We start from the raw sequence: 22,372 nt of genomic DNA on the forward strand, positions 1-22,372 counted from the left end.
ATTCCATCTTATACCTGTAAGAATGGCCAAGATAAAGAACACTGATGACAACTTATGCTGGAGAGGATGTGGGGTAAAGGGAACACTACTGCATTGCTGGTGGGAACGCAAGCTGGTACAGCTTCTTTGGATGTCAGTGTGGAGATTTCTCAGAAAATTAGGAAACAACCTTCCTCAAGACTCAGTAATACCACATTTGGGTATCTATCCAAAGGATGCTCAATCGTGCCACAAGGGGATGTGTTCAACTATGTTCATAGCAGCATTGTTTGTCATAGCCAGAACCTGAAAACAACCTAAATACCCATCGACCGAAAAATGGATAAGGAAAATGTAGTACATTTACACAATGGAGTACTACACAGCAGAAAAAAATAATGACATCTTGAAATTTGCAAGCAAATGGATGGAGCTAAAAAACATCATATTGAGTGAGGTAACCCAGACACAGAAAGACAATTATCACATGTATTCACTCATAGGTGGCTTTTAAACATAAAGCAAAGAAAGCCAGCCTACAAATCACAATCCCAGAGAAGCTAGACAACCATGAGGACCCTAAGAGAGACTTACACAGATCTAATCTACATGGGAAGTAGAAAGTAGAAAAAGACAAGATCTCCTGAGTAAACTGGGAGCATGGGGATCTTGGAAGAGGGCAAAAGGGGAGGGGAGAGGCAGAGAGGAGAGCAGAGAAAAATGTAGAGCTCAACAAAAATCAATAAAAATATACAATAAAAAGATTTATTCCTTATTTTGTGTGTTTTGCACATGTGAGTACAGGTGCCCACGGGGGCTAGAAAGTGGCATGAGATCCCTTGGAGGTGAGTTAAAGATGGTTGTCAGCCATTGTGGGTGCAGGGAACTTCTCTCAGGTCCTCTGCAGGAGCAACAAGCACTCCAAATTGCTGAGCCCTCTCTCCAGCCCATCCTGCTCACTCTAACCCATATCTATGTGTAAGTGTGAGTGAGCGCAAAGACCAGAGTAGGTGTTGGCTCTGGACCTGGAGCTACAGGTGGTTGTGGATGTCCAAATTTTAGTATAACCCAAAATAAACTTCTATGCCTTAATGCCTTTTTTGATCTTGCTTGGAACATTGCTTACACCAAACACATAAAATCTAATAATTCTGAGACAAGTTCTCATCGTGTAGTCCTGGCTGGCCTGGGACTTGCTGTGTGGATCAAGCTGACCTCCACTTGCCTCTGCCCTTGAGTGCTGGAACAGTAGGAGTGGTCACCAAACCTGCCCCTTCTGTTTTCATAAAACGTTGTTACATTTCATAAACCGTCTTAATTTGGTTTTCCTGGTTTTTGTTATAGTAGATAGTGCATCAAATGGAAGCGACATCTTCTCCCCCTACTTTGGTGTCACCTGCTGAGTCAGGTGCCCCACATTTCGGGGACCTGTAGAACATTCTATTCTGTTCTCATGGGCAACCTACTTCTATGCCATAACTTCTGTGACTTTCTAACAGGTCTTAGTATTGACGAATAGAGGGGGTTTTATTCTGTTTTGATTCAGGGTCTCCCTCTGTACACATCTTGTCACCCAAGTCTTGAAGTCATGGTACTTCTGCCTGCTACTGTATCCTGAGTGCTGGGATTGCAGGCTTTAAGTCAGCACAGACAACATGAAAAAATATTTTTAAATTATGTGTATTGTGTGTGCGCACAGGACTGCATGAGTCCATAGAGGTGAGAAGAGGGTGTTTCACCCCCTGGAGTTGGAGTTACTGGTTGTTGTAAGCCGCCCCATGTGGGTGCTGGACCAAGCCCAGGTCGTCTGTAGGAGCAGCACACTTGTGACTGCTGAGCCATCTCTCCAGCCTCCACACGCAGCAGTTTTACAAGTTAGCTTCTGTAATTATTAACGGTTGTTTGTGTACACTTCAGATTCAGCTCGTTCATTTCCAACAGATAACTAAAATTTGAGACTCCACTACTTGTGGGCTAACTTTGGGGAAACTGATATCCCTTTGAGCTTGCGTCTCCTGGAAACCACAAGGTTTCCTACTCTGTGGCAACGTATTTTTTTCTAGATAAAATTTTTGTGTTTAGACAAAATTCTTGAAATATTTTTCCTTATACATTTGAAGGTTTTTGTAAAGGGTATCACTCTCAAAATAGTCAATGTTTAAAAAAAAAAAACCCTAGTGTTATAAAATGACCTTGATGCAAGAATCTTGTTTAATTTCCTTATTATTTATAACTCATATATTGGAATATCCCCGGAATGTGCTTTGGGCAAGGTTATGCCAGATAGAAGTCCTGCTCCTTTAATGACTTATTCCTTTCTTGTTTTTCCCTCGTTTACTCTGGCTGTGTCCTGTGCGGCGTTGCATCAGATGACTGGTGCCCTATTTTACCTGGGGAGAAACTGTCAATATGGCCCTCTTTTGAATGGTCTTGCCGTAGCTGAAGTCACCCTTTCTCCAATTAAGGAGGTTCTTCTCCCTAGCTTCCTACGATGATAAATATTTTTTTCACTTGCCTTTTCTTCATGTGTCTGTTAGCTTTGGGAACAGCCAACCATCTCTCTTCTTGGGGTAGGGCGGGTCTGATCACCATCTGCAGAACAAGCATCTCCACTTGGTTTGTCTGGATTCAGGTCATATAATTAAGTCATAGTGGCATCTCCTCTTAACGGCAAGTCTGACTTTCTGTAGTCTTAAGGATCTGTGGGGTGGGCTGTCAGTCACAGCTCAAATACACTAAGTGGAAGCAACTTACAATATTTTGGGGGTGGGCAGTATTGAGAATCAAAGAGAGAGTCTCCTGCATGCTAGGCAAGTGCCTTTCTACTGAACTATATTCCCAGCCCTCAATCCCTAAGGTTTAAACTGCACATCATTTTATGGAGTGTTGAAGAAATCTCACTGGAATGTCAATCACCCTCCTGTCCAGTGATTCCACACTGTAGTCACTACCTGCCCATCACTAAGCAGGTATCTTGGTGATCACATAAAGTACTGTAGAACCACAGTATGCATGGCTTGGGGCTATCTTGCTGCAGGTATTGACTAGAGGTCTTGGGGCAGATCTACTGAGGGCAGCGAGAGGTTATTGAACAAGCAATCAGAGGACTATCATGATTATTGATTTAAACTGCTTGCTCTCAATTCTCACCTGGAGAAATGGTAGGCAAATTCTTTTAGCAGGGAATAATGCCAGAAAGTATCAACCAGAAAATGTCTACCAGAAGCATATTTCATTCTAAAACCCCGAGAATAGTGGACGATAAATAAAAATGATACCATATTTATATTATGTAACACTCTTTTTAGTGAAATTGTCATGAGCAACTCCAAAGTATGTTTGCCTATGTGGTGCTTTGAATAGGAACGGCCCCACAGGCTCATCTGAATCCTGGTCATCAAGGAGTAGTACTTGGTGTGACCTTGTTGGGATGGGTGCGGCCCTGCTGGAGGGCGTGTGTTACTGGGGGTGGGCTGGGGTTGCAAATGCTCAAGCCAGGCCACGTCTCTCTGTTCCGGCTGCCTGCTGCAGATGGATTAGAACTCTGAGCTACTACTCCAGCACCTTGTCTGCCTGCATGCCACCATGCTTTCCACCATGACAATAGTGGACTGGACCTCTGAACTGTGAGCAGCCCAATTAAATGTTTTCCTTTGTAAGAACTGCCATGTAAGACGAGGGAGAAAAGGGAGGGTTGGGATGTAAGATAAATATTTAATTAATAAAAAATTAAAAGATTTGCTATGATCATGGTGTCTCTTCATAGCAATACAACACTAAGACAGCAAAGTTTATCAAAATAGTATTTTTAAAAAATTGCTCAATTCCAGTTGAAAATTTTTAACAAAACCAGTCTACTGGTAAGCATTCACAAAAAAATTATGTGCTTTCCCATTATATAACAATTTCACCAATAAATCCCATTGTAACACTTGCCATTCTAATGCTCAATATCATGTTTTCAAAATTATTCACAGCCATGGTTGCGAAAGATTGCATAGAATTACTATTAATTTGCATTTCTAAAACATCAGAGATGCCACATATTTGGTCAGCTTTAGGATCAACTCCCAACTTTATAACTTCCTTTTTATAAGTTTATTCAGAACAGATAACTTCTTGCATATTTTCTATAAACACCTGTTTTTATATCACAAATATGGCTTTTAATAAGTTTCCAAAGTGTGTTACATCACCTTACTGATGTTTCTTAGCAAGATTCCCTGATTTGTAAATACAATTTAAATCAGAAATAAATATTAAATACTTTGAAAGTTTCACTCCTGTAAATATTATCTAGTGTCCCATTAGTGATATGGTCATGGTTTGTTTCTTGCTGAATTTCTACAGATTCTTTTCTGAAAATTCAGGTTAAGATGGACTTTGTTTTAGGGCTTCTCACATGGAGCATGGATGCTCTACTCATGAATCATTGGGGTGCAGCTCGATTTAGAGCATCTATAGCATGCAAAAAGCCCTGTATTCAATCCCAGCACCACAAATATAAAAATTAGGGGGAAAATCCATACTTGACTCCCCATTAAACTTCCAATGTTCATTATAACCAAATGTCTGTTTTAAATTGAGATGTCAGAGATTTTTCCACACCGAGTGCACTTATATCCCCCTTTTATGAATTCTCTGATGGCTATTGAAGGCTGATCTGTGGTGGAACTTCTTCCCACACTCATTACATTCATAAGGCTTCTCTCCCGAATGAGTCCGGTAATGGACAGTGAGGTAGGACTTCTGAGAGAAGACCTTCCCACACTCGTTACACTCGTAGGGCTTCTCTCCCGAGTGGCTTCTGTAGTGCACGGTGAGGTTGGACATCCGGGAGAAGACCTTCCCACACTTGCTGCACTCGTAGGGCTTCTCCCCCGAGTGGATGCGGTGGTGGATGGTGAGGTAGGACTTCTGCGAGAAGAACTTCCCGCACTCACAACATTCATAAGGCTTTTCACCTGTGTGCACTCTCTGGTGTCTAAAGAGGGATGAATTATGAGAGAAGGTTTTCCCACACTCACTGCACCCGAAGGGCTTCTCTTCGGAATGCCCTCTGTAATGTACAGTGTAGCACGACAGATCAGAGAACGACTTCCCACATATATTACAGTCGTACGTCTTCTCCGCTTCTGGAACGGACTGGGGCCCACTGAAGGCAGAGCTTTCATGGAAGGTCTTCCCACACTCACTGCATTCATAGTGTTTCTGTCCTAAGTCATTCATGCGATCAGGGAGACACTGCAGTTGGGAGAACTTCCCACATTCACTACACTCAAGGACTCTGTCCTCCGAATGCACCTTCCGATGGCGAATGAAGGCTGAGTTCAGATTGAAGGTCTTCCCGCACTCCGCACACTCGTACGGCTTCTCCTCTAAATGGCTCCTGTAATGGATGGTGAGGTACGACACCCGGGAGAAGAACTTCCCGCACTCGCTACACTGGTACGGCTTCTCCCCCGTGTGCGTCCGCTGGTGTGTAATCAGAGTGGACTTTCGGTAGTAGGATTTCCCACACTCGTTACACTTATACAGCTTCTCTCCGGTGTGTGTTCTCTGATGGTCATTGAGGGCAGACTTCCGGGAGAAGGATTTCCCACACTCGTTGCACGGATAGGGCCTCTCCCCGGAATGGTTCCTCTGGTGGAGAGTGAGGTGCGTCTTCTGGCAGAAGGTCTTCCCACATTCACTGCACTCATAGGGCTTCTCTCCTGAGTGAGTTCTCAGATGCTGTGTGAGATGTAACTTCTGACAGAAGGTTTTCCCACACTCAGTACACTTATAGGGCTTCTCCTCTAAGTGTGACCTCCGATGGACAGTGAGGGTCCCCTTCTGACTGAAGGACTTTCCACACACATTACACGCATACGGTTTCTCCCCCGTGTGAGCTCTCTGATGTATGATGAATTTGGACTTTTTACAGAAGGACTTCCCACACTGTGTACATTCGAAGGGCTTCATTTCCAGTTGTGATCTCTGATACGCACTGAAATCTGACATCTGGATGAAGTCTGGTCCAGAATCATCATCCCATTCATAGGGTTTCTCCCCCATGTAAGCTCTCTCGTGAGCCATGAAAACAGCTTCGCTGTCTAAGGCTTCCATGCACTCATAATCAAAGGGCTTCTCCACAACCGTGATTTTCTGCAGAATGCTTCCATCAGGTTGAGCAGAAGTATCCCCATTTTGATTAAAGTCGCCCGCTTTCTCTCCGCATGCTGTCCCACAATCAGCACACTTGTCGGGCTTCTCCGGTGCATACCGTCCATCACTACTAATCAGTGCTGCCACGGGTTCCAGGGTCTGCCCACAAGACACACAGCGGGGATCGAGGCGCGGTTCCAGGCGACACGTTTTATCAATCGCGTCCTCCTTCTCTGCTCTTCGGCTGCTGAGATCCTCAGCTCGCCTCATACGTTGGCCTTCGCTTTCTTGGATTTTCTCTACGGTGTCATCTACTTTACTGATTTCTAAAAAGGAGTAAGATTGAACAAATGTTGAATATACAGGATACAGAAGGAGCAGTACCTAAATGTCCTATCTGTGGGCAATCTATGAGTAAAATTATCATGAGTGTATAGGTCTGTTTTGATTTACAATATGTAATATATATTTGTGTATGTGTGGGGGGATAAGAAGTGGGAAGACAGTAAATTTATATTGAAAACAAGCACTGTACTTTACAAACCAACTTTGAAAGAAGAAAATGAAAATGACCTAAGAATGATGAGCAGAAAGCCCGGTTCCCGAAAGGGTGATAGACTGAGACAGAAGTGGGACTCATGGCAAAGTTCACTACGTCCAGCTTTTCATTTCCTTTCAAGTTATATTTTTTTCTTAACTCTGAATACAAATAAACCCCCATGTTTCTGGGTTTCACCTGGTAAACAGCACCAAGTTTCAAAAGCTCCCCCTACAGTATCAACCGGAGTGACCGCCTTGTAACATTTCACCCTCCCGTCACTCACCCACACGACTCTGCACATGGCAGTCGCCTTCCACTGTCCACGGTTCTTCTCCCTGCTCCAACTTAATAATCACGTTCGGCTTGGTGACATCATACCCTGTTAACAAGAAAAAGGGAAGGGCTGGGACTACCGGGCCGCAAAAATCATTCCGACACAGGAAGCTGCGTCACAAGTTACACCACACCCCTCTCATTTCTTACCATTTTTTGTACAGGGATGCAGCTAAGAGGCAGAGCACTTAACATATAGGAGCTGGGTTCAATATCCAGAGCCACAAGGGGACAAAAAGTAGACTCTTTCAATGGAGCCTACTTCATTGAAAAGACAGACTTCATGTCTACGCAGAAGGACTAAGGAGCCCTGGAGACAATCACTGAACTCGCAGCATCTAGAAAGCAACGGGTGCTCACCCACGGAGACGAGGTTGCTGTAGGTCTCCAGCATCACGTCCCTGTACGTCGTCTTCTCCTCTGAGCCCAGCCGCTGCCACTCCTCCTGGGTGAAGGCCACAGCCACGTCCCCGAAGGACAGTGGGCCCTGCAATGGCACTGTGATCAGAATTAGGGGATATAGAAAAGGCCAGAAAGAACAAGCTTTTCCTAACCAACTAGTGCAGTGAGCCACCAACATTCCACACCTCAGCGCCACAGAGCCTGGAAGGGAAACAAACCATATCGTAACACGTTGTCTCGGGAAACAAAAGCAAAAGCAAAACTCGAATGTAGCAGTTAACTATCAACCCGACATGATCTAGAACCACCTGTCTAATTAGGCTGGCCCATGAGGGTGTGTCTGTATTAGGCTAGCTGCAGTAGGAAGACCTGTCCAAGAGGGGTGGCCTCATTCCTTGGGGCAGAGATCTTGCATTCTATAAGAGCGGACAAAGCCAGCTGAGTGCTAGCAGCAGGCATTAATTCCGTGCTCTTCGCTCTCGACTGCAGATGTAATAAGCGCAGATGCTTAGCATTTCTGCTGCCTTGATTTCCCCAGGATAATGGACCACAACCTGGAATCCTGAGCCACACAGGCCCTTCTCCCTCAGGCTGCCTCTCTCAAGGCAGTTTATTACAGCCAGTGAGATGAAGCTGAGCCCCTACGACAGTTCAGTTCCCATTTGCAACTGGACTGTGTAAACTGGAGAGGCCAGAAAACGTGGGAAACAACTGGGTTAGTGGCGGCACACACTGGAGGCAGAGGCAGCCGATCTCTGTGAGATGGAGGCCAGCATGGTCCACAGAGCGAGTTCCAGGACAGCCAGGGCCATGCAATAAAACCCTGCCTCGAAAAATAAACAAACAAAAGCTTTCAGCATGCGCGCAGAAGTAAATATGGGGGAGAGGAAAACTGTCAGGCTCTTCTCTCCTTGCACACGCGCGCTCTGGATATGAAACTCCAGCTGTCAGGTCTGGTGGCGCGGACCTGCACGCATCCTGCCAGCCCCGTGTTTCAGCTCTTTGACTTCTACATATTTCATCTGCATAGCCAACTGCGTGGGCTACTCACACACTGGAGGTTATTTCAAGTTTCACTGCAAACATTTCTTTCTTGCAGTAATACACAACATTGATAATGATAAAAGAGAATCTTACTAGAGTGAGATACAGAGGGAGGGGCTAAGAGCACAGACTGAGCAGCACCAGCACAGAAGGGCTGGGCGGAGAGCAGGCGGAGAGACACCAAGCATGCGCTTTCCTAGGACAGCTTTTGACAGGGAGGGCCAGTTTTAGAGTAGGAGTAAACCAACCAAACACGATTATCTTCCTGATTCAAAAACCCAAGTCCAGGGCTAGAGAGATGGCTCAGTAGTTAAAGGTTTACTGCTCTTGCAGAGGACTGGAGTTCAGTTCCCAGCGCCGTGTCCGACAGATTACAACTGCCTGCTAATACCAGTTCTAGAGAGTTGGCACTTCTTCTGGCCTGTGGGCTCCTACATGCACACGGTACACGTAAACTCTCTCTCACACACATATTAACAAAGAACAATACATACTTAGACATATCTTTAAAAGAAACAGAAAACACATTCCATTCTTCTAAGAGCACTGGAATCCGGGTCCTAACCACAGGGTTGTCTCCATGATACCTTTCAGGTACAGAGAAGCGCTCTGGACAAGAGAAGCTAGAGCCATGTGTCAAGCAACTTTACGTAGGGGTCACTGGTCTGAACTCTCCAGCAGAGCCCTCATAGAGTCCCAGGATGGGGACCACGGAGGAGCTGGCTGCCTGAGGAATAAACCACAGAACTCCCTGGACAGCAGTGTGGAATGGCTGCAGGGACAGGACAGTCGAGTGACTGCTGAATCGGATTCGAAGCTGGTGGCTTTGGCGGTGCTGCCAGAGACAGCAGAGGATACAAGATTTCAGACCTCCATCATCATATAACCACACATGTACTGTTCTATGTGAGATAAATGATACTCTAGCTGCATGGGATTATCAGGAATACAGATCCAATCCAAAACTGTATCAGATCAAACAGGACATACACCCGACTAGCCACAGTGGACAGGCGTTTGGTTTCCCTAAATGAAAACTTTCAGAGAACCGTTTCAATGTGAATTAATTTGAGCAAATTAATCTCCTCTGTGAACATGCCACCACTAGAAAATGGCCCAAGGCCCTTTCAATTAGGTGTGATGGTTAACCACAGGGATCACCTTAAGACCCCGAATCACTGCAGAGACAGGCTCTCATCATTCCCACGCGGATCATCTTGATTAGGTTAGCTGAGGCAGGAAGGCCTGCCCACCACGCGTGGCTTCACTCCCTGGCTTAGATCTTGGACTGTACAGACAGACAAAAGTGAGCTGACCATGAGCAATCATGGTTTCCTGCTTTCTGATGGTGGATGCGCCTGCTGCTGACGTCCCTGCTGGATGGACTGTGACGGGAACTGTGAGCTATCTTAAACTGTTTCCATCAGAGCAATTTTTAAAGATATCATTATTTCATATGTATGACCGCTTCTCCTGTATGTACGTACATATGTATATATGTACACATATGCATATTGTCTGTGGCCAGAAGAGGGTATTTATTGGATTGCCTGTAACTGGGGATACACGTGGTGGTGAGCCACCATGGGGTGCTGGGATCAACCCTAGGACCTCCGGGAGAGCAGCCAGTGTTAACTGCTGAGCCATTGCTCGAGCCGCGTCACAGTAGCAGGAAAGGTGACTAAGCCATTAGTACCCTCTCTACTCACTTCCAGACTCTGCAGCCATCGCCCGCCCGGTAAAGAGGTGAGCCAAGCAGGTGGCACTGGAGTCCATCTGCATTGGCTGTTAATAATTTCCCTTAGCAGTTGTGGTGCACACCTTTAATCCCAGCAGAGGCAGAGGCAGGCGGATCTCTGAGTTCAAGGCCAGCCTGGTCTACAAGAGCTAGTTCCAGGACAGGCTCCTAAGCTACAGAGAAACCCCCATCTTGGGGGAAAAAATTCTCTTTCCTTGCCTAGAGTGGAGAATCTAGACTCAACTTCCAGTACCTCAAATAAGAAAAATTCTCCCAAAATTTAATCATAATATTAAGAATAATCAGATAGCTGGGCAGTGGTGGCGCACACCTTTAATCCCAGTACTTGGGAGGCAGAGGCAGGTGGATCTCTGTGAGTTCGAGGCCAGCCTGGTCTACACGACTAGTTCCAGGAAAGTTGAGGCTACATAAAGAAACCCCATCTGGTAAAACCAAACCAAACCAAACCAAAGAACCATCAGCTAAGGAAACTACATAAACAAAAGGATGGACATCAAGACGAACAACTCAACACTAACAAAACTAAATTCACACACGAAAAAGGACTTCGTTTCTGTCACATGTATGGGTGTTTTGCTGGCGCACATGTCTGCACACCATATGCATGCCTGGTACCCACAGAGGCCAGACTTTGAACGCAGATCCTCTGGAAGAGCAGCTAGGGCTCTTAACCACTGAGCCTTCCTTCTCTTCAGCACAGAGAAACTAAATTTTATCTATTGACTTATATTTAAAAAGCACTGTGTACATGCATGTATGCACACTTAAGCCACAGCACATGTGGGGCCAGGGCACAGCTTTGTGAATATGTTCTTTTCCACCTTCACATGGGTCTGAAGATAAACTCATATCCTCAGGCACTTTTATCTGCTGGGCCATCTTGCTGGCCCGACTCCTATTTTCGTTTTCTAATAAATTATGATATTACTTCCATAAAATAAGAGTGTATGGCTAAACAGGTGTTAGAAATGACTTAAACGTGGGAGTCTAAATGGTTGACTTGGTTTCTAAAGCACAGTGTGGTGCACTACTATACCCAGCTAAGAAGAAAAGCCTGCGCCACCCCAATGCTCACTGTTACCTTCAGGGGGCAATGGGGCCAGGAAAATCTATTCCTCTTTGCGGATGACGTGACAATTCAGAGAACTGATAGAGAAACCACCCCACCCTATAAAATAAATGTAAAGTAAAAGGATATAAAATGAACACACACAGCCAGGAGTGGTATGTGCATCTGAAATCCCTGCACTTGGGAGACGGAGACAGGAGGTCCTTAGTTCAAGGCAAGGCTGGGCTACATAGTAAGATTCCATACCACAAAACAAGAATAAACTGGGCAAGATGACACACACCTGTAATCTCAGCACCTGGGAAGCTGAGGCAGGAAAATCATGAGTTCAAGGCCACCTGAGATTATTGGGCAGGCTTCTGTTTCAACAAGTGTGTGTGTACGCGTATGTGCATGCAGGCATGTGTAAGAGACCTAACTCAGTGGTAAGAGTACTTGCCTAGCACAGTGTGTCCCTGGGTTCAGCTCCAGTACTAGTGGGAATTACCAGATTACAAATGTAGACTCCATGGCTCAGATGTAAGTAGGTGGAGTGTGTGCTTAGCATAGAAGAGGCCCCAAGTTCAATACCCAGAACCAAAGATTTAAAGAGTTTGTTACTGGCTATGAATAAAAAGAAGTAAAATAGGAAATGTCTCATTTGCATCTCTGCGGCTGTGACCAACACTGAGCAAAAACAACTTGAAGGTGAACGGGTTCATTTGGCTTCAGGGTCATAGACCTTCGTCAAGAGCAACCAAGGCAGCACCTCAGGGCAGGAATCCGAAGGTGGGAACTGACGCAGAGGCCGCGTGGGAATGCTGCTTACCGGCTCGAAAACTGGGCAAACGACAGTTTTCCCTGAAAGTTTGCTGGCTCTGGTATTCCACTGTGGTGACGCAAGGCTGTAAGAGCAGGAGATAACTGAACAAGGAAAACCACCCACAAGCCTTTGCTGGCACAGAATGAACACCCACTGAATCAGTAATCTAAACGTAAAAACAAGTGAAGCCAAATAGGAAAAAATAAAGGGATTGTCTTTGTAATCTTCTAAAAATGACTACAAATGTAGAACTGAGGGCTTCCGCTCTCAGCAGTGACAGGTGACTGCAGCAGGCTGTACCCTCCAGTGCGCAAGTGCCCACATACATGCAGCGTTCTGCTGTGTCCTATGACTGGGAGGGGGCGGTGGAAGCTGAGCCTCTGTCTCTTTCTCCACAGTTCTGTCAGGAACTGTACCATGCCAATGCCTAGGATTGTTAAATCTGTCTACAATTTTTGTATTGAGACTCAATGCTGTGGAATATTTAACCGTGTGAAGGTGTGTTACATTTTGTTTATGTTGTGGAATATTTAACTGTGTGAAGGTGTGTTATATTTGTTTATGTTGTGGAATATTTAACTGTGTGAAGGTGTGTTATATTTGTTTATGTTGTGGAATATTTACCTGTGTGAAGGTGTGTTACGTTTGTTTATGTTGTGGAATATTTAACTGTGTGAAGGTGTGTTATGTTTATGTTGTGGAATATTTAACTGTGTGAAGGTGTGTTACATTTGTTCCTGTTGCACTTGTTTAATTATGAAAAGATGTGTTGCTGTTTTGCCTTGCCTGCCTAAGGTACCTGATTGGTTAATCAACAGCTGAACAGCCAACAGCTAGGCAGAAGAGGGATAGCAAGACATGCAGGCAGAGAGAATATGTAGGAAGAGAAATCTAGCCCCACTAAGAAGAGAGGAGGAGAGAATGAGGGAGGGGAAGAGGAAGACATGAGGGGCTAGTCAGGCAGCTGCCAGCCAGCAAACACAGGGCAGGACTTACAGAAAGAAAGGTAAAAAGCCCTGAGGCAAAACGTAGACAGAGAGAAACAGATTCAAATAAGAGCTAAGATGAGGCTGAGCATTTACAACAGATATTGAGTCTCTATGTCGTGATTTGGGAGCTGGCTTGTGGCTCAAAAGAAAAGACCTGATACAACTCTATGATGTATGAAAGTCTAGGATTCCATGCACGAGAGTCTATAATACTATGGATTTTTTTTTTATTATTATTGTTGTTGTTATTTTTCGAGACAGGGTTTCTCTGTGGCTTTGAAGCCTGTCCTGGAACTAGCTCTGTAGACCAGGCTGGTCTCGAACTCGCAGAGATCCACCTGCCTCTGCCTCCTGAGTGCTGGGATTAAAGGCGTGCGCCACCATCGCCAGGCAATACTATGGTTTTATATTTGACTCTATAACTCTCTATATAAGACCCTGATTCTATGTATGACTCTATAATTCTATGGATGAGACTCTCCCAGTTGGATCCCCTAAAAAAAAAAAGGCGAAACAAAATCCTCAAGCGTTTGTATGTTCTCTAGATTCAGCAATCACTCTGTCATTGTGAAGTGGTTTTATTACATCCGGTGCTGTAGAGTGCACACTGTCGATTAGCCATTCTGCTCTCTTGAGTAACGCTGGCAGGGTGGGCTAGTGAGATGGCTCAGTGGGTAAAGCACTCGCCACACAGCCGGATGATCTGGGGTCCATCCCCAGAATCCATGTAGAGACACTATGGAAATGCTACATATTGCCCCATCACACACATGTAGGCACATATAAAATATTTAAAAAGTTGTTTTTTTTAAAAGGAATTGGTACCTTAGAGTAAAAGGAATGTAAGGTTTCTTTGTATCATTCTTCTGTTTCTTTGCAACCTTTCTTTTGTTTAAAAAAAAATTATTATGTATATGGTGTTCTGCATGCATGGGTGCCTGTAGGTCAGAAGAGGGAGCCAGATCTCATTATAGATGCTTGTGGGCCACCACGGGGTTGCTGGACATTGAACTCAGGACCTCTGGGAGAGCAGCCAGCCATTTGGCTGAACCACTAAGCCATCTCTCTAGCCCCTCTTTGCAACTTTTCTATGAATCTGAAATTACTTCAAAATAAAATGTTGAATAAAAAACAAATGCTGTCAAATATTTAAGAAGTGTTTCCCAAGAACTCAAAAAATACCTTAAAGGAATTATCTGGTCTCCAAACTCAAGATCTGACTATCAAGGTTGCTCACCATCAACGTGCTGAGACACTTGAAACATTTCAAAGCAAGAAGCGCGCTGCTCAGACGCCCACCCGGTAGTTCTAATCTGTCTTCCCACAGGAGCTATGCAGCCAAAATGGCGAGTTCGCGTTCACAACAGTATTCAGTAAACAAATGAGGAGAAAATGGTACGAAGAGTGAGCTACCACTCAGCCTTCCCTAAGACCTTTGCAGACGGTGACAACAGCATTACTGCACAACCGCTAAGCTCACAACAGCGGAGACAGGAACATCACAGAGGTTTCTAGAAGGAAGCTCACAAATGCCTTGTACAACAGTTTTGATGTCAGTGCTGTCAATGGGATAGGTCACCTGGGAGACGGGCCTATGGGGACTGTCTTGATTACACAGTGGCGCTGGAAGACCCTACCGCTGTGGATGTCACCGTGCCCGGCTGGGATGCTGGCCTGCCGACAAAAGGGAGGCGCGCAGCAGCATGCTGTCCCTTTTCCTCCCTGACTTCAGACAAGACATTAATATAGGCCCCTCCCCGCCAGACAGACTGTATTCCAGAACCGTGAACCCAAATAAAACCTTTCTTCCTTAAGTGGCTTTTGTCAAGGTAATTTTCAACATGCAGATAGAAAAGTAATGGACAAGGTGGTGCACACCTGTGATCCCAGCCCTTAGATGTGGAGGCAGGAGGATCAGGAGTTCACCAGGATCAAGGTCATTCTCAGGCTACAATAGCACTCAGGAGGCCAGCCTGAGCTACATGACGCCAGCCTAAGCTACATGAGGCCAGCCTGAGCTACATGACGCCAGCCTAAGCTACATGAGGCCAGCCTGAGCTACACGAGGCCAGCCTGAGCTACATGAGGCCAGCCTGAGCTATACGACGCCAGCCTGAGCTACATGAGGCCAGCCTGAGCTACGTGAGGCCCTGGCTCAAAACAACAACAACAAAAATGAATGGACACACTCCGACTAATCTTTCTGAGCAAAGAAGCAATCTCACATGGAAAGCAAGGACTTTTTCCAACTACTTTAAAGGTAAAGACAATGGCAACAAATTTCCAAACTGTGAAACAACAAATAAACCATCCTGTTTCTGGGGGGAGGAGGCAGCAAAAAAAAACCCCCTAAAACCGTAAGAGGCATTTTTTTAAAAAATATTTATTTATTTATTTATTTATTTATTATGTATACAATGTTCTGTCTGTGTGTATGTCTGCAGGCCAGAAGAGGGCACCAGATCTCATTCCAGATGGTTGTGAGCCACCATGTGGTTGCTGGGAATTGAACTCAGGACCTTTGGAAGAGCAGGCAATGCTATTAACCACTGAGCCATCTCTCCAGCCCTTTTTTTTTTTTTTAAATCTAAGAGGCATTTTAAAAGAACCATTATTCAAAGAGTTTCCTCAAACTCTACAACTAGAAAGGAAAGATGGAAACGGATCACACTGGCCCGTCACATATGGTCCCTGGAAAAATGGCCTGCAACAAGTTCATGGGCAGCGGGGCCTCTGCTTACACAGGACTCCAAGGTTGTTATTACGAATGTCATTAATGCTCACACCAACCTGAATAAAGAAAACTTGCCAAGTCCTAGGAAATTTTCACTACCCATAAGCAACCAGAAGTGGCATCTCCCAACAGTACCTGCAGGCAGGTGATGGAAAGGATGCGACCCTCCTTTTTCTCACAGTGTCAAGTAACTCCATTAGCCTAAAATTTTCACACTGCCTACACAACAGGCCATGGCAATCCTGCCGCTCAGGCTATATTTTATATTGTAATCGCCTTTATAGTCTTCCACCTCCACAGCATTTTAAAGAAGAGTCCTTTGTCAGTCTCCCTAATACATTACAAACGAGAAAAGGCTCTTTACACACGGAAAAACTCACCCTCGATCGGCTCATTTTCTGCTGCTCTTGGAAAAGCGCAGACGCTGCCGATGGCAGACCTAGGGGAGGAAAAGGAAACCAGGTGTTAACTGGTCTACACAGGGACACATCTCCTGCCTGGGAACCGCCAAATGAAGTCACAATCTACAAACATTCTGAAGAGGTAACACGGGTGACAGGAGGAACCAGTAACTCCAACAGGTAACAGTTGGATGGGCTACACTTTCTTTCTTCAAGACAGGGTTTCTCTGTGTAGCCCTGGCTGTCCTGGAACTCAATCTGTAGACCAGGGTGGCCTCGAACTCAGAGACCTGCTTGCCTCTGCCTCCCAAGTCCTGGAACTAAAGGTTTGTGCCATCACCACCCAGCTGGGCTACACAATGAACTCAAAACTGCTTCTTTTTTCAGACCCTGGGCATTAGATGTAAAGGTGCAAAAAAGGTTATTTTTTATTTTTCCTGTTTCCTATTTCTATTTCCTGTTCAAATTGGTGAAACTATGTCATGTGAATGAAGAATTTTGAGCTCTGTACACTTGGAAGTAATGTTCCATGGGGTGACATACACGTACTCCCAGTTCTCTGGAGTACTGGAGGCTGAGACAGGAGGATCACCGAGTGCCAGAACAACCTGGGTAACACAGGGAGATCACGTTTCAAAAACAAAAATGTAAAAAGGAAAAGTGGTCCAGATGGGCAGACGTCGTATAAACAGTAATAAAGCGTGGTTTCTTTTCAAACTATTCAACTAAACTTGCTTACTGCTGCCCATTTTAAAAAGGAATACGAGAGAAACTGGAAAACAATGGCACGCTTATCCCCAAACCCTTGCACGACCTTAGTTAAGTCACACCATCGCACTGATTCCTCCACGAGCCGAAGCAAAAGCAGACTTCCTGCACTAGACCGTTATGATGCTACAAGGGTAGACAAAGTGCTACAAAGGTAGGAACCAGCGGACGGAGCACTGGTGCTGATGGGCGCTGAGTGACACCGTGGGAATCTGGAACCGCTGACCCTCCCAGTGCCTGCACACCTCGTCCTCGGACCGTCCATGCACCCCAAAGCCGTGCAGCTGCTCTGCTGTCAGCCCCGACCATTGCGTCCCTCCTGGGCTCCGCACGGGACAGCGGGGAGCCCAGGCTGACGCAGATCGGTAGGACCTCGGCGAGCGACCGGCCAGGCCCAGCCTCCCTCTCGCGGCCCCCAAACTGCGCCCACGGGCCTCACCGAGCTGACAGTCCCGCCGCCCCTGTCCTCGGCCTCCACGCCGCGCTCCCGCTGGGCCCTCCGGTTGCAGACCGGAAAAATCCGGCCTCGGCCCTCACAGGATCTGCGACTCCAAGTTAGCGAAAGCAAAAGCTACAGGAGGGAAGGGAGCTTCGACCCAGGACCTGCAGGAAATCAGGGCGGCGCGGAGGCCGTGCGCATGCACGAGCACGCGCATAGGTTGAGACGCGCGCATGGGCAGCATCTTACCGGAAGCCCGAGTTCCAGGGATCTCCTTTCTCCCTAGGAGTAGAGCAGAAACTCTATCTCCCAGAAGTCTTCGCGCATCTAGGGACCGTCGCGCAAGAATATACCTCCTCCCAGCCGCTTGAAGATGGCGCTCTGAGAGCAATGGCCGCCCCCAGGCCTGCTCTCACCTTCGTGTTTGTCCTCACTCCCTTTGAGGCAGGAGAAACGGCCTGCGGGTTTAAGACTCAAATCTTTTCCAGGCCTGGGACTCTTAAAATAGAAGGAAGAAGATTCTGAAGTAAGGAAAAGGAATTGTGTCTTCTCAATTAACCAAACTTTCTTGAAATACTAGGCACAAGAAATACCCAGCAATGCTGTACAGAGAAGGAAGAGAAAACACAACTGGTGGGTTTTCTAGATCGCACGACTAATGCATAAAACGCTACAAACAGAACCAGAAAAGAACACGTGGAAAGAGCAAAACAGTAATGCGGTATCTGGGGTCAGGCAATGATGACAAGTTCTCAAAAATGGTGAAGTGTCACAGCTCAGAAGGAAAGGGATCCTGGCGATCAGGAGCCAGGAATATTGAGTGTTAGGTGGAAGAGTGCTCTGGCAGTCGGAGTCAGGGAACAGTACAGACCACAGTTAGCAGAGCAGATTACAGCCCTGCTCTAGGGAAGGTTTCCCCAAAGTAGCAGCTCTGCTCCAGCAGGGAAGGGCTTCCCCACTGAAGTTGTTAGAGTTCGGCTCTGGTGTAGCAACACCGCTCTGCTAGGGGAAGGCTTGCGCAGCCAAAGTGTTAGAGTCCCGCTCTCCCCCATCTCTGCTTTGGGGAAAGGTCTTCACCCAAACCTCCTTTAAGAGACTTATTGGGAGGGAAGAATCCAGGAGATTGGCCATCTTGCCAGGGTGGAAGAAGAGCAGTCTGAACCTGACCAGGCACTGGGCTTATATAAGGCTTCTTAGGGGCAGCATTTTCCCAGGAAGAAGAGGGATTGGTTAGTTTTTCCTGCTCAGTGATTGGTTAGTTCAGTTCGTCAGGGGCAGAAATGGCGAATTTCAGAGCCAAGCTGTGTTTCTTTCACTGGCTTTTTAAAGCTCTTTGGCTCCAGTTTTGGGGCCAGGGCATAGTTCTTTCACTGACTCTGGTTCTATTCCAGGGACAAAGTGTGTTTCTTTGGTACTGGTTTCAGAGCCAGGGTGCATTTTTTTTTTTTTTTTTGGTTCTGGGTTTGAGGCTAAAGCATTTCTTTCACTGGCTCTGGTTTCAGGGCCAGGGTGGGCCTTTTACCCTACAAATAGTACAATATGATGAACAATTCATCAATTTCTTGCTGAAAGAATGCAGCAGGATTCTTGGCATAATCCTTCATAAAGACATTGGTGTCAAAATTGATAACAAAATCTGCCAACTCAGAAAGTTCTCTGATGCAGAAAGTAAAAGAATTTTATCACAGAAGCAGCAGCAAGCCACCTTGAAGTGCCACTTTTAGGTAAACTATTGAGGAACCAGCCAGAGACAGAAGCATCAGATGCTGCAGGGTGCCTTGGAAGGACTCCACTGCCAGGCTGGCTCCCTCTTCTCTCAAGTCCCTTCTGCTGTCACCTGGTATCTGAGGGGCTCATCTGAGCTGGTACTTATCTCACGAAGCTAAAGCTCCCACATCCCTGTGACAAGCAGGTAGTTACATCTCTGAACAGGGGCCCGGACTACACTCCCCGGGAGACAGGGAGATAGGAGCATTGCACAGAGGGGACTCGGGACTTTCCGAAAAGGAATTCCTTCCTTGCAATGAGGATATTTCAAGCATATATATTTTTGTATTAAGAAAAGATTTCCATGTGTACAGACAGAACAAGGGTCACCAGCCAGCAGGCTGAGGTCCTTCTACTCTGCTCAGTAGCAAGGAGAAGCTCACCCAGTGCCAGCATCCCAGGTGTGCCCACGGGCTACTGGCTGGACCTACAGGCTTTCAGCTACAAGTTCTGACCTTGAGGTCTACTGTGTCCAGCTTTATAAACTAGAGACTTAATGTCCCAGTGGCCCTGGCCATGGCACGTGACAGCTGTTGTCATATATGGCCTCCAATAGCAGCAACAGGTAGCAGCTGTGCCTGCCGGTGCTACTGATCCTCAATGGACTTAGGTGTTATGTCACGGTTATTGAGTCCAAGACAGACTCATAGCTTGATTAAATTCCCCAGGTGACAGGGAAATAGAGATGCTCTTTTTCATTGAGGTTTACCTTGACAAGAAGGGACTCTCAGGTCTTTCAGAAAAGGAAGTTCTTGCCTGAAACGAGGGCAGAAAGCTTATATAATAATAATTTTAAAACCAGATGTGTATCAAAGAGATAATATGTATCTCTACTGTAAATATCCTCAAGAAAGCACTCTTTAAAATGGGAAGGGTGGAAAAATTTTTACCATTTGCAACAAGCAAAATTTGTTCTTTTATTTATACTTCATTGCTGAGCATAGAACCCAAACCTTCCTGTATGTTAGGCAAGTGCAATACTGCTAGGCCACACCCTAGCATCTCACTGGGGGATTCTAAACAGGGGCTCTACCACTGAGCCACACCCCAGCCCTTCACTGGGGGATTCTAGGCAAGTGCTCTACCACTGAGCCACACCCCAGCCCCTCACTGGGGGATTCTAGCTACATTGCCCAGTCCAATCTTTTTTTCCAAACCATGTAACACAAGTTAATAACATCAAAGAAGATGCTAAAATATAGAACCAGAAGTAATAATGTTGAGGGACTAATAGTCATGATATACCTTGATGTAAATATGTGCTCTTGGGGCTGGAGAGATGACTCAGCAGCAGAGCACTGACTGCTATCCTATAGGACCCAGACTGGATTACCAGCACCCACCTAGTGGTGCCCAACCGGCTATAACGCCAGTCCTAGGGGATCTGGTGCCCTCTTCTGACTACTATGGGCACTGCATGCTCATGTTACACAGACAACCATGAGGGCAAAAATATCCGTATACAAAATATGTTTTACAAGGACAGAAAGTAATGCCCTGTTGCCGGAGAATATGGATTATAAATCCACTTACACAAATATTCCATACCAATGCAAAATACTTTAAAGGAAAGTTGCGAAGTAAAATAAATACTAACAAAGTCATGTGCTCTAAAAGACAAGGTCAGTAACAAGCCTTTATAGACTAATAGAACATTTTTCGTGGGGATACATGGAAAATTGGGTGGGCGCATTCTGAGAACATGTGTGATGTTGTGCAAGTTAGATAAACTTACAAACAAGCTCCCTTGTTTGACTGTAAAGATTCTTGACACTAGGTCATGCGTAAGCATCAACCTCTCCAGATGCAACACCTGCCACCATCCTCTCTTTGGGGGGACAGACACTGGACCCCATCCCTGGGCTCCCTGAGCAAACAGAACGTTCCATGGATCTCCCATCCCAGAAATTCAGTAAGGCAGACTTTCACGTTGCGGTCAAAAATTGGAATGAGCGAGTTGTTAACCAAGATAGAATCACAGACTAGAGGGAAGAAGGGGGAAGATACTGCATCTTGGAATGAAGGATTCCAATGTGTGCTCTTACCCCGGAGGGAGTGAAGGGAGGAGGCCACCTAGGAAGGATGCTCCATCGTGGGTGATGCAGTGGCCCATCAGGAGATCCAGCCTTCAGCTCCAGCTGTCAGTTATCACTGTGACTGGGCAGTCTTCTGGCTTTCAGTCACCTCAATTAAAGGAGGAACCTGGAGAGTAATTAGTTGTCTTGTTTCACACAGCATCTCCTAGTCACAAGAACTTATGTTCTGACCATAAATGGGATTTTTAAGGACCAACTCAGTGGTCATGAAGCAAGCCAAGAGGGTGCACTTCGAGTAGAGAGGCAGCAAGGGGAGATACGTGGTATGGATGTGTGCACCTGCTGTGTAGATATTATGTGTATGCACTAACATTTCACTCATCTTTAATTTTTTTTCATTTGTGTATGAGCATGCATGTGCCATGATGCATGTATGGTCAAGAAAAGAACTTTGGGGAACTGGCGCTCTTGCTCCACTTGTTCCAAGGCAGATCTTGTGTTGTTGTTGTGCTAGGTACTCTGGACTAGCTGTCCAGCAAGCTTCCTGAGGGCAGATTCTAGGTCTGTGAACTTCTGGCAGGCTCCTCTGATCTCCCCCATCTTGCTATTGGAGTGCTGGGATTCCAGACAAGCTACCACCTCTGCTTGTTTGTTTTGTTTTTGACCTTGGCTCTGGGGCTGTGATTCAGGTCATCTAGCTGTCACTGCGAATGGCTTTACCTACTGAGCCATCTCCCCAGCCCTTCGTCTTATCCTAAGGTTCTCTAACTGTGTGGATAGATCGCATTTTGTTTACGCACAAATCTGCCGACAGATACTTGCTGACCTGCTGATAGACCCTGGGAGGGTTGCTACTTTTTGCCTATGATGAACTAAGTCACAGTGAACACCCGTGTTCAAGTTCCTGCACGAGTACCTATGTAGAGATCGACCGGGTAGCATCCCGCAGTGGAACTGAAACATCATCTGGTAATCCTTTGTTTGACGCCGCAAGGAGCCACCAACCCATTTTTCACATTGACGGCACCATTTTGCAGTCCTGCTGGCACTGTAGACTGCTCATTGCATTCTTGCCAACGCTTGTTGTTCTCCAACTTATTTATCACCGTCATTCTCGTGGTGTCAAGGGTATCACGGTGATTTTCATTGGCATCCTGCTTTT

At 46.0% G+C, this 22,372-nt stretch overlaps 2 protein-coding genes across 2 annotated transcripts in view; one reads left to right on the forward strand and one right to left on the reverse strand.

Annotated features, from left to right (window-relative positions):
* Rbak (RB associated KRAB zinc finger) lies at positions 1 to 17,639 on the reverse strand. Its single transcript, XM_050124420.1, has 5 exons — positions 17,408 to 17,639; positions 16,180 to 16,238; positions 7,361 to 7,487; positions 6,951 to 7,046; positions 1 to 6,452 (listed from the first exon to the last, which is right to left on the reverse strand). Exons 2-5 carry the CDS (start codon positions 16,192 to 16,194, stop codon positions 4,597 to 4,599), a joined length of 2,094 nt encoding a protein of 697 aa, XP_049980377.1. The 5' UTR covers positions 16,195 to 16,238; positions 17,408 to 17,639; the 3' UTR covers positions 1 to 4,596.
* The window catches only part of LOC126489843 (speedy protein E4A-like), a 16,207-nt gene continuing 10,817 nt past the window's right edge, over positions 16,983 to 22,372 (forward strand). The window contains 3 exon segments of the mRNA XM_050124415.1: positions 16,983 to 17,122; positions 17,203 to 17,522; positions 17,694 to 17,851. Coding sequence (XP_049980372.1) covers positions 16,983 to 17,122; positions 17,203 to 17,522; positions 17,694 to 17,851 — 618 coding nt within the window.

This window comes from Alexandromys fortis, unplaced genomic scaffold (genome assembly GCF_014885135.2).
Source record: "Alexandromys fortis isolate MF-2015 unplaced genomic scaffold, M_Fortis_MF-2015_v1.1 scaffold_227, whole genome shotgun sequence".
Classification (NCBI taxonomy): domain Eukaryota; kingdom Metazoa; phylum Chordata; class Mammalia; order Rodentia; family Cricetidae; genus Alexandromys; species Alexandromys fortis.

Excerpts from the sequence above, each read along its gene's own strand:
- Rbak (XM_050124420.1), bottom strand. Across the intron at positions 7,047-7,360 it reads CAGCAACCTCGTCTCCGTGG|GGTATGATGTCACCAAGCCG; the intron begins GTGAGCACCCGT and ends TCTTGTTAACAG. Across the intron at positions 6,453-6,950 it reads CCATGTGCAGAGTCGTGTGG|AAATCAGTAAAGTAGATGAC; the intron begins GTGAGTGACGGG and ends ACTCCTTTTTAG.